This window comes from Mycetomoellerius zeteki, unplaced genomic scaffold (genome assembly GCF_001594055.1).
Source record: "Mycetomoellerius zeteki isolate Tzet28-1 unplaced genomic scaffold, Tzet1.0 scaffold19, whole genome shotgun sequence".
NCBI classification, from domain to species: Eukaryota; Metazoa; Arthropoda; class Insecta; order Hymenoptera; family Formicidae; genus Mycetomoellerius; species Mycetomoellerius zeteki.
The window spans coordinates 1,445,139-1,456,142 of record NW_017256854.1 but is presented as its reverse complement, the minus strand read 5'-3'; the positions used below and the strand labels follow the sequence as shown (position 1 = coordinate 1,456,142).

The 11,004-nt window shown below is 31.4% G+C and overlaps 1 protein-coding gene across 1 annotated transcript; it reads left to right on the top strand.

Annotated features, from left to right (window-relative positions):
• The first annotated feature begins 4,672 nt into the window (after positions 1–4,672).
• On the top strand, positions 4,673–6,304 carry LOC108722009 (leucine-rich repeat-containing protein 15). Its single transcript, XM_018446892.1, has 2 exons — positions 4,673–5,710; positions 6,234–6,304. The coding sequence occupies exon 1, from the start codon at positions 4,674–4,676 to the stop codon at positions 5,685–5,687; it is 1,014 nt and encodes a 337-aa protein (XP_018302394.1). The 5' UTR covers position 4,673; the 3' UTR covers positions 5,688–5,710; positions 6,234–6,304.
• The last annotated feature ends 4,700 nt before the right edge of the window (positions 6,305–11,004 follow it).

Below are 11,004 nucleotides of genomic sequence, written 5' to 3'. Positions count from 1 at the left end.
CTAACTGCAGGATACAAAAGCATTGATAAATGATAACCTTCATATACGTCACTAGTTATATCTAATTATATAATATTTATCTCTATTTTCCTCATTATTCTGTCTTGAATATATTTAATATGTTATGAATACTTATAAGACAAATTAAAATTAAAAATTAAAAATTTGTGCAGTTATTTAAAATTTATTTATAGATGTATTTCTACTGATAAGATTGAATATATTCAAAAGATTATCCACGTACGAAGAAAATATTAATTTTTTATTAGTCCTTTCGCAATCTCTGCGTATATTTGTTTCAAAATGTGACACTGTATTTATAAACACGCACTAATTTTCACTTCACTATAAGTATACAAATTATTTTTAACAAATTCAAATATCTTTTGCAGTTAAAAATTTTACATTCATTTTATTTTAAGGTAATTGATATTAGTGAACATTTTATGACATCGCATTTTAGAAAACTATATATAAACACAATTATTTTTAAGTTTTTTTTTAATTTCTTGAATACAACGTACTTTTTATCGTGAGCTAGTAATTCTTTTCTGGTAGCCAGACCGCAACTGGAAGTGTCGGTGATAATAATCGTTTCATTAAGTCTATACCTACATGCGTGTTGTCAGTCGGCTTAGTTAATGGAGGTGGAACTGAAAAATGGACATGTCTTTGTTTGTACATTCATTTACATTTCGTAAACATTATGTATAACCGTAGCGTATAAATTAAACATTCTCGGTTTTCAGATAAACAACATTTCTTTCATATAAACAGAAAAACTAATTTGTTTTGCAAATATATGAAATGTTTATTTCATGAATATAACATCAATTTGTGATTTCTTATTTTACGTTTGTTTTTATATTTATTTTTTATGTTCATTGTATGTAAAACTATTGAAGAAAAAATACAACTGTTGCGATTCGTCTTTTTCTTTAAGAAACGATAAAATTTTCTTTACATTTAAAATTTCATATATAATATATACTATACGTGTATGTGTGTGTGTAAATTAATTTAAGACAGAGTACTAAATTTATATATTTATATATATAAATTTATATATTAATAAATTATTAGAAAAATAAGTCTATCGCAGTTAACTGATATTTACTTTTTAAAGGATAACTCATTGTCCGTAATATATCAATTTTAAGCAAAGTTAGCAGAGTAGATCATATATTTAGTATATATAGATCATTTATTTTCTTTAGTGAGAAAATTATTTATATATTATCACACTTTGCCATGCTTACAATTATTTACCATATTTTACCACTGTTGTCCTCCAAATGGTCCAACAAACCGTTTCTATTATCAGTGTATAACGCGATAATGTAACTAGCGCAATATATAATGCAAAACTATTTAAATGTAAAATACAGTCCAGTTGCCTCATAGTCATTCACCGAGGTAAGTCTGTTGACCCTAATCTGAAAACTGTTAGAAGGGGCCCGTATCTGGTTCTATACATGTGCATAAATTTCCATTTCCGTACTTAAAACTTGGCTGCATATGAGAAGCTGTAATGCATAAAGAACTTTGTAATATTACATATACTTCGTTATATTACACAATGCATAAATAATTGTCATAGAGTTTATAGAATACAACAATTGATACAAATTTTACATAAATTCATTTTTTTCACTTCCAATATCAAAATTGCTAAACAAGAGTTAAGCACTCTTTATAATTATATTGCATTACATATACATTTAATGTAAATAGGGATATTTACGTGTGTAAATAGAGATATTTAAAGAAAGAGAGAATGAGAAAGATCTTCCAATAAATTATTTTATTATTTTATTATGTTGAATTATAATCTACAATTATAAATAATTATGCATTGGATATAAATGCACATTATTTGCATATATATCTCCATAATTATATGTCGTGGATAATTAGTATTATATAATAGCGTTAGTATACATATATTGTCTTGCTTTAATTTATTAGCTACAACAACAGCTGATAATAATTATTGTTATATGACACTCTAACAATTTATTATATAACAGTAATTCGCAATTTGCGTCATTGGCTAATTATACGATTAAATCGATTAAAATAAAATGTATTATTTACAAAATTTAAATAATAAATAAGTAAAACCTTGTAATTCGCCTCAATATATTATATACTTTTGTACATTTGTGTTTAATCGATCGCGTATGTAATAATGTCGTTTCTATAGTAACCGAGTAATCATGGCTGTTTTCTAGAAGTGAATTCAAACGCAAAGCGTGTTAACTAATATTGAAGTGTTTTTGGAATAAATTAAATTACACGATATTGAGTTAATCTAAATGAGAAATGGTCGATATACCGTGCTCTTGTGCTAACGAGAAGCTTTCGGATTACGAGGACGAAAAATTGTCCGCGCTTGGTCCGCGTACAAACGATGTTTACCGAACCTATAATCTTCCATCAAGATTCGTATATCCAAGTGAGTTGTTTGGAAAATACTAGATACTGATATTTGTTATATGATATTTCATCTCGAGTAAAATTCTCTAGCAAAATAATCGAAAAAACATTCAGTACACAATGTAGAAACAACTGAATTTCGTTTTTCTCGGACGTAATTCAATGCGATTTACGTATTACCGTTTTCAAACTCAATATTGCAAATTCAACTGCGTAATACGATGCCCCGCTGGCTCTTTTTTCAATTAAATTGCTACGTAAAATCTGCTGTTTCTTCCATGCTTTTCATTTAGATATCTTACTGTTTCATTTTTAAAGTTTCCTGCATTATCTGTATAAACATAAAAGAATAAAAAAGCTGTGCATAAATATCATGAATTACATTAAATACATTAAAACATGGCAATATCATGTAATATAAACGTAAAAAGTAACTTCATTAAAATTTCATTAAATAAATGTATAAGAAACAGAAAGCTGAGTTGCCAAAGGTAAGATTATTTTTTAATATAAATAATGGATAAAATTAGTTGCAGATACAAAAGAGATAATACATTGTTTAACTGTATATTCTGGTTCAGAAGTCGCAAGCAGCTAGCATGATAATGTTCCAGCTATTAATAAACTGGCGAAGCCGATCACTGCACTCGTCGAATCTTATCTGCCCACAAGCATTTTTATGTATTTCCCAATGAATCCTTTGCAAATAACTCGTTGCGAATCGCATAATATATGTGGACCGAGCGGCGCCTGAATCTTTTATCGTCGCACGTCGTATAAAGTGTGAGATCCTGATATGGTCTTGTTATTCGTCACTGATAATTCGTCGTTTTCCGGTATGCAGTCATATTGGCTGCTTGCAAAGTGTAGGAAATGAATCATTTCTAATCATTAATTTATAACACCGAGAATTTTTTGGAGAAACATTTTTGCTGAAATTGTGTAATATTATTTTATTTTTATTATTTTATTTAATTAAATTGATGATATATTTTAGTTTTAGGTTTTATGATTGCGTTTTCAATCCGACAATAATCGACGTACACTTTAAATAACTATAAAAGATGTATTTAAAATTTACATATAAATTTACTTAAAAATATTATTAGACTTAAAAATATATCAAATTTTAGATCGTATTTTTTTATTCGATTCATTATCTTATTATTAAATTTATCATTATCATTATTTTTAGTTATTAAAATATGATTTTACGTATATACACGCATATCACAATAAGTCCAACAAATTCTCGTACCTGCAATTACAATTAAAGAACATACTGGTTTTAAACAGTACGAGAAAAATATTTATGTACATATTATGTTATTAATCGTATTTAATTTCAAAAAGCCATTTAAATTCTATTCATGTAACAAAAAATTGTTTATTGTTAGCCAGAAATTAATTGACACAGTTGAAAAATTTATATTAAATTTAACACATTAAATTTTCACATATCCCAAACGGTCCAATCAAATTGTTGTGTTAATTTAACACAAGATGAATGTATTAGGAAGTAACACAAACGTTATGTAAAAATTAATACAAACACAAAACTGATACAATTTATACAAAGTAATTATATTTCTTCATAAAAATTAATACCAGTTATAATTTATAACATGTTAACTTGATATGTTTCAATAAATTTAACATTTATAATATAATATATTAAATTAACATATTTTGTTCATTTATCTTAGAATTTACTTTTTAAAAGACATTATTTTTATGTTATTTATTTATTTACTCATAAATTGTATTATTTTAACACTAAAAAATATTGAATATCAATTTAAAATTTTCAAATAACAATCACATTATGTTAAATCACATTGTTAATTAATACTTGGATATATTGAAAATTCAACAAAAAAATCAACACTTTTAACAAAGACTTAATTGGACCGCCTCTGACACAAATAAGAAATGCTTTTTTATTTTGATAAGCATTTGGTGTAATCGACCAATGTTGATTATACTAAGTGCTTTATCAAAACAAAATAAAACGAACGTTATTAAGATTACATTATCTACCGATTTGTGGGGCTCCTATAATTTATAAATTAATTATGAAGTCTAAGATAATGCGATGTTATGTCGTAGTAGATATGCGTGTAATAACTTATCGCTGATATATATATTTGCGTAATAATATCTCGCAAATGTTGTGTACGCGAAGAAACTTTGACGCGTACGAAGTTAGTGCACAATCAGCTTCCGAGCACATCATGTGCTTCCTCCTTCTCATTTATCTCCTCTTATCGGCTAACGTTGCGAATGTTTTCACGGAGGACGCCGACTGTCAGGTTTACAACCACCTGTATGTCTGTTTGGAGAACAGCAGTTTTCTTCACAGCGTCGCTTTCGAGGACGTCAACGCTGTTCAGACGATTGAGGATATCGAGTTACATCTGGAGAATCTCGGGATCGTTAACATCGCCAGGAACGCCTTCATCGAGGTTAGCAACTCGTCCGCTCTCTATGTCCGCGATAATCGGCTATCGAGTATCGACCGGCATTACTTCGACGCTCTCGATCAGCTCACCTATTTGGATTTGAAAAACAATACGATCACCAACGTAGAAGATGGTGCTTTCGTAAGTTTGTATAATCTGGAGACTCTGCTGCTGGATTACAACAACATCTCGGACTTGCGACCTGGCGTGTGGAAGGGTCTCTCGGAGTTGCACGAGCTCTACATCACCAACAACCGGCTCGCATTGAGGAGGAACATGTTCAAGGGACTCAGACAGCTCGAAACGCTAGTCCTGGACTCGAATGACATACCGGAGATACCGATCGGCGCGTTCAATGGGCTATCCCATATAGATCTTCTCTATCTGTCGCGCAACAAGATCTCGACCTTGCACCCCGACGTGTTCCGTGGTCTCAGCGAAATAAACGAGCTTGACTTAGGTAGGAATCGACTGAGAACAATTCCCGCCAATATCTTTCGGCACATGAAGTCATTGAACTCGCTCTGGCTGAACGGCAATCAGTTGACAGTGCTGAAGTCCGATACCTTCCAGGGTCTAGATAATTTACTGTTTCTTTTCTTGAACAACAACGACCTCCGTTATGTGGACATGGCAGCATTCGCGCGAATGAGAAACGTAACTGTGGATCCCGGCTTCAAAGTACGCGGCTCGTTAGTGGACGATTTTGGAAAAGTTCACGGTCAATATCAGTGCAATAGCGTGGCGTATCAGATACAGTACGATTGTACAGAGATTGATTCATAGATTCCAGGAATCAGCTAGAGCTCGTAAGCGAGATGATTTTGTATTTATAAATATACGTCCGAGAAAACTGAAAATATTAGATTATATTTAACAGTGATATACACACACAAAAAAATGAATATTTTTATTTCCGAAGATCTATAAAAAAATTTCATAGATGCCCGAATATGTATTAACATGATTATGACTCTTGATCATATAAATCTACAGAGATAATTTAAACGCATCTTATTTTAACAATATTAAATGAAAATTGAATGAGAAATTCAACACAAATAAGCGAAGAAAGCCATATTCGATCAAGGCGAGTTTTGATATCTAATATTATAATCGGTGCACAGTTTATTTGAATTGAAAATTGTAACATTTTCACAAAAATATTTTAAGGCACCAAAACGCGCTTTGACCAAATATGGTCTTCGCTTATTTGTATTGAACATTTTATTTGATAAAATTCTTTTTCGTACATGCGTGCGAAAATATTATGGAAAATGCTGTACTTTCTATACTATTTATTAATTATTAATAATTTTTTATGTTTTTCAGAAATTTTTAAAGGTTACGGTCAAGACAATCCTCCTCATCCTTGTTATTGGAGAACTTCTATGAATTATGGCTGGTACGCACCGACAATTCATACAGTGCCGACGTTTTATTATCCCCAGAACCATTCTTTCAGCGCCGAACTCGGTCGCGCCGGGATGTATCGAAATTGTTCTCTCAATACAGAACTCGACAAGTCGTTACTTTAAATTCTACGTCATGTGACTTGTTTATCTATCTTTAATATGTACGTGTGATGATAATAATTATAAAATATGCAGTGTACGATTTAAATATTAATCAATGTGTTTTTGTTTTCTTTATGCGTAAATTGTTTTCTCTTTTTTATTTTTGTAGAAATTATTAACTAACATGTGTACTCACTCTTAGACTCGTATATGAAAATAAAAGTTGATTAATACTAATAACAATCAAGTTTATCGTCGTATGTAACTCTTTTTAACTATTCATGAATTTCATATGTAAATATATTATAAAAATATACCACTATGAGGATGTATCAGGATATAAAAGAAAAATGATAATGCATGCATGTGATTTTATGCTTATATATGCTTTTATTATTACAGTTCAGCTTATGTATTGCATTGAACATAATAATGTAACAGGTTCTACATCGGAGCGCCTTTGAAGTATGCAACGCCCTGTATCTAATGCATATTATGGATATCTCATTTGTTAACATTGCTGCAGAGATATTATTGATGATTAATATATCACTTCGTTTCATCTTCATTTTATTATCGATGCGATTCATCTATACGTATCGCTTAATAATCGTTAATAATTGGAAAAAGAACCATTGCGCTTACATAGTGTTATGACAATTACACATTAATATTTATAACATTTCGCTGTTAAAACACCTCGAGACTTGCATTAATTACTCTATTTCACATTAATGTGGTAATATATTAGTAATGGTAACCTTGGTGACAACGCGTAACACGTATAATATATATTTATGTATATATAACATAATGGACATTTATAGTCGCGCGATCTATTGTTTTAACACATGTAGGAGTAAGATTTATCATAACAACCATAATGACTAGGAAACATTGGAAATGTTTTATAATCTATTATGGCAACAGGGACTAAGTAATGGTTCATACATTCATGTTTTTCTTTTTTTGTTATTCAGAAAATAAATTTTCTGAATAACGTATTAATTGCTATTGTTCTATTGGTATTTCTGTTTAATTAATTACGAACCACATCGAAACGTTGAACATTTCAAAAAACTATTACCATGTCCGTCATCCATACAGATAAAACGTTAATAATACAAAAAATCTCATCATAATTTTTGTCCGTATCATTAAATCGTTGTTCTTGAGAAAATATCATATATGAAAGCTAAATAAAAATATTTGTCGTAATGGATTACCATTCCACGATCGCGATTAACAATCGAGAAGTCTTAATGGATATTACATTTTAACACGAGAAAATTTCTTTATACTTTTATCGTAATATATAAAATACCGATACAAAGGTTTTACAAAAAGGCGCAAATATGAATACAATGCGCCGAAAAACAACGTGTCCAATGCCCTTTCAAATTGAAAATTAAATTAATAATTTCATCCGATTGATCTTTGATATTTATCGGATGTTTCGCATCAAATGCCGTTTTATAATAGCATATGTTAGGCAAAAAACAGCATGCTCCGACTGAGGTATCCTCTCACCTCGGAATGCGATCTACTCTATATTGTCTACATCTCATCTCGTGGACTATTGCATCGTGATCATCATTGAACGTTTATGGTTGTTTATGCTCGCTGTTCATCGCGTTTTTCGCTCTTATTAACAGAAGAGACTGAAATCGATTTTCGAACGAATAAAATATTTAAATTTTTACCTCTCGTTGTACTTAAATTTGTGTTTTTTGTTATTTTCAAGGTATAATATTTCAAGTTATTTAAGTGACATTTTCGCTATCGATCTTTGATTAAACGACAAATGCACGATAGCAACGAGCATCTTTACGTGTTAACTAACGATTAACGATATCATAGGAATAATTACATATTTGTATTTATATATGCGTTTGCATTTATATATATTTGTCTTTATATTTTTTTATATATTTTATATATATTATTTATATACTCTTTATATATTTTTATACACGTTCTCGTTAATATTGTACTACACTTTTTCGCGTATTCGCTAGAGGCTATAAATTTATAATCTTACATTTAACTAGTTTCATCTTAGAGCTTTGCCTGATAATTCTTAGTAATTAACGATGACAGATAGAACTCGCATTTTATGTGTGTAATCTAATTCCTTCCCCATTTACGCTTAGGGGGAAGAGCTACTCTGTTACTTACTTACAGATTTTCATCGTATGATAAGTGATAATTCTAGCGCGCTCTAATCTACACGCGACGTACTACACGGACATTGCTCTATATTATATAGTCCGTCTTTCGATCTTTTCTTGTCATCCATAGATTCCACCGTTCAGGACACGTACTCATTCTATTGATTCGTTGTCCTCTCAGTGAACCACTAAAAATATGCTTATGACTTTAAGTACCGTTACAAGTTTATCATTAAAAAGAAACGCCGTGTCGTTTGCGATTCCTCGATCTTTCGCTCTTCTTACATCGATCTTGAATTCAGGGATTGTCTTTCTAATCAACTTTTTCATCTCAAATTATGCGGAAATGGTGTCCGATCATTTTCCCGTAATTTGAAATCATACTATGTTCCTTATTAAAAGAATTCAATAATCTGAATTTCAAATAAATTATACAAAGATATTCACCTTTCATTTTTTTTTAAATTACTTAATCGACTTCTTGGGAGGTGTAATTAAGTCTAATTCGTTTGATGGAAAACACATAAGTTGCAGTAAACTATAAAATATAAAGTAATAGCGACATTATTGAATCTATTCCAAAACACGATGTTTAATCGATACAAGCATATTAAAGTTCTATAATTGGAATAGATATCAAAAAGGCCGCCATTCATTCAGACCATCCTCGAACTGTTACACCTTGCATTTTTTTTCCATTACGCTCGAAATCACCACGAACCGCAACGAATCATCCGCTTGTACTCGTCATCCATTACAACTCTATCGTTTCTGGTTTTTTTTTCTCGCACGATTGAATCGCACGCACTTCGCACGCAGTATGTCAAAAGTCATCACCGTCGGTATTCAGCTTCGATTCAAGGTTCATCGAAACGTCGACCGCCGCGTGAATGTCAGCCAATTCGAAAGTCACGGCGGTTTTCGAGCACGTGGCGGCCAACGAGCCGATCGTGAACCTCGATTCAACCCTTTCTCCCGCGTGGGTGGTCCGTTCGTGGTCATCGAAGCGTCACATTTCGATTCTCCCTTCCTCTCTTTAGGTGCATGATCAACGTGCTCGCGCCCAGTAAGAATCATTCCGCTCGAGAAAGCGCGTCGAGCACGGCCGCCCTTTCATCTACTAATCTATGTATCTGTTTTGGACTATACCTGTATTGTATATCTTGCAACACTTTAACCGATTACGTTAATTTTTAAGATCCCTAACGAATCTACATTAATTAATTAATATTAGACCTGTGTCTTCCTGAAATCTTAGCTCGATCTTCTCAAGTAAGAGAAGTATTCTCAATATTTTGCTTTCCTGGCATGATACAGAGTTCATACTTTAATAATAGTGCATTAAATAACATCGATGTCATACCGTGTACAATAATATTACTTATAAGTATAGCGATTTAATTTTTTTGTGCATGTATGTGAGTATGTATATGATTGAATGCCATACATATTGGGCTAGCACGCATTGAAATCAAGGAGGTGACCACAATACTGGGTTGCGACATATATATTTGTCGCGCTCGCACTCCTACTCGATTATTACTGTTATTTTTCTCATTTTGAGTTACCATCCGACTTTAATATTAAATTCATTACTATAATCTCACCATAATCGAAAGATAATCGACAAGTATATGACACGAGACTTTTATAATACTTCACTATTTGGTTATGGCCATCTCAAATAACAGTTCCCTCTTGGACGAATAAGGGAATACTGCCTTGCAGTTGCGAGCAATTTGCGATGTTAAACTGTTCGCAAATTGTTTGCTATCTGCATATATTCACATCAATCAACATCGCGGTTACAATTCGCGGAACTCGTTATATTCATAATGATCGATATCATGCGGATTACTCATTTAACATTAAATTCGTTAAATATACACGTTAAATGTTAAGAGGCGAGCCGTCTGTAATCGGGGATAAATCTCGATACTGCGTAGGTACTGTATTCTACCACAGCTTAGATGCGAAACAAAGATATACATCACTGAAATGCGCTTCTTGCCGTTTTCGTTGTGAATAACTTATGAAGTTAAAAATTTTGGTGTTTTGTGCGGCCACAATTAACATTTATCGAGCACATTTCGTAAAACAGCTATGAACAAATTGTAAAATAGCTATGAAAACATAATATAATCTCTCTATCTTACATATCGAAATTTTCGTGTATTTGAAATGTATTCGTTAGTGTAACAATCCGATCGCTTATTGGTAATTGGACAGTAGTTGCATAGAGTCTTGTGTGTGACATTATTATGAGAATTGTTTTCACTAAATACTAACTAAAATAAAATTAGTTGCTGCAAGTGGCGTTCTAACTTATATATTAAGAACGGCCTTAGCAATTAACACAAACATTTTTGTTAATTTTAACATCGTGCATGTTGCGATTCGCAATAAACACGTATA

What these genes read in the sequence shown, in the direction of transcription:
- LOC108722009 (XM_018446892.1), top strand. Translation starts at nt 4,674, where the DNA reads ATGTGCTTCCTCCTTCTCATTTATCTCCTCTTATCGGCTAACGTTGCG.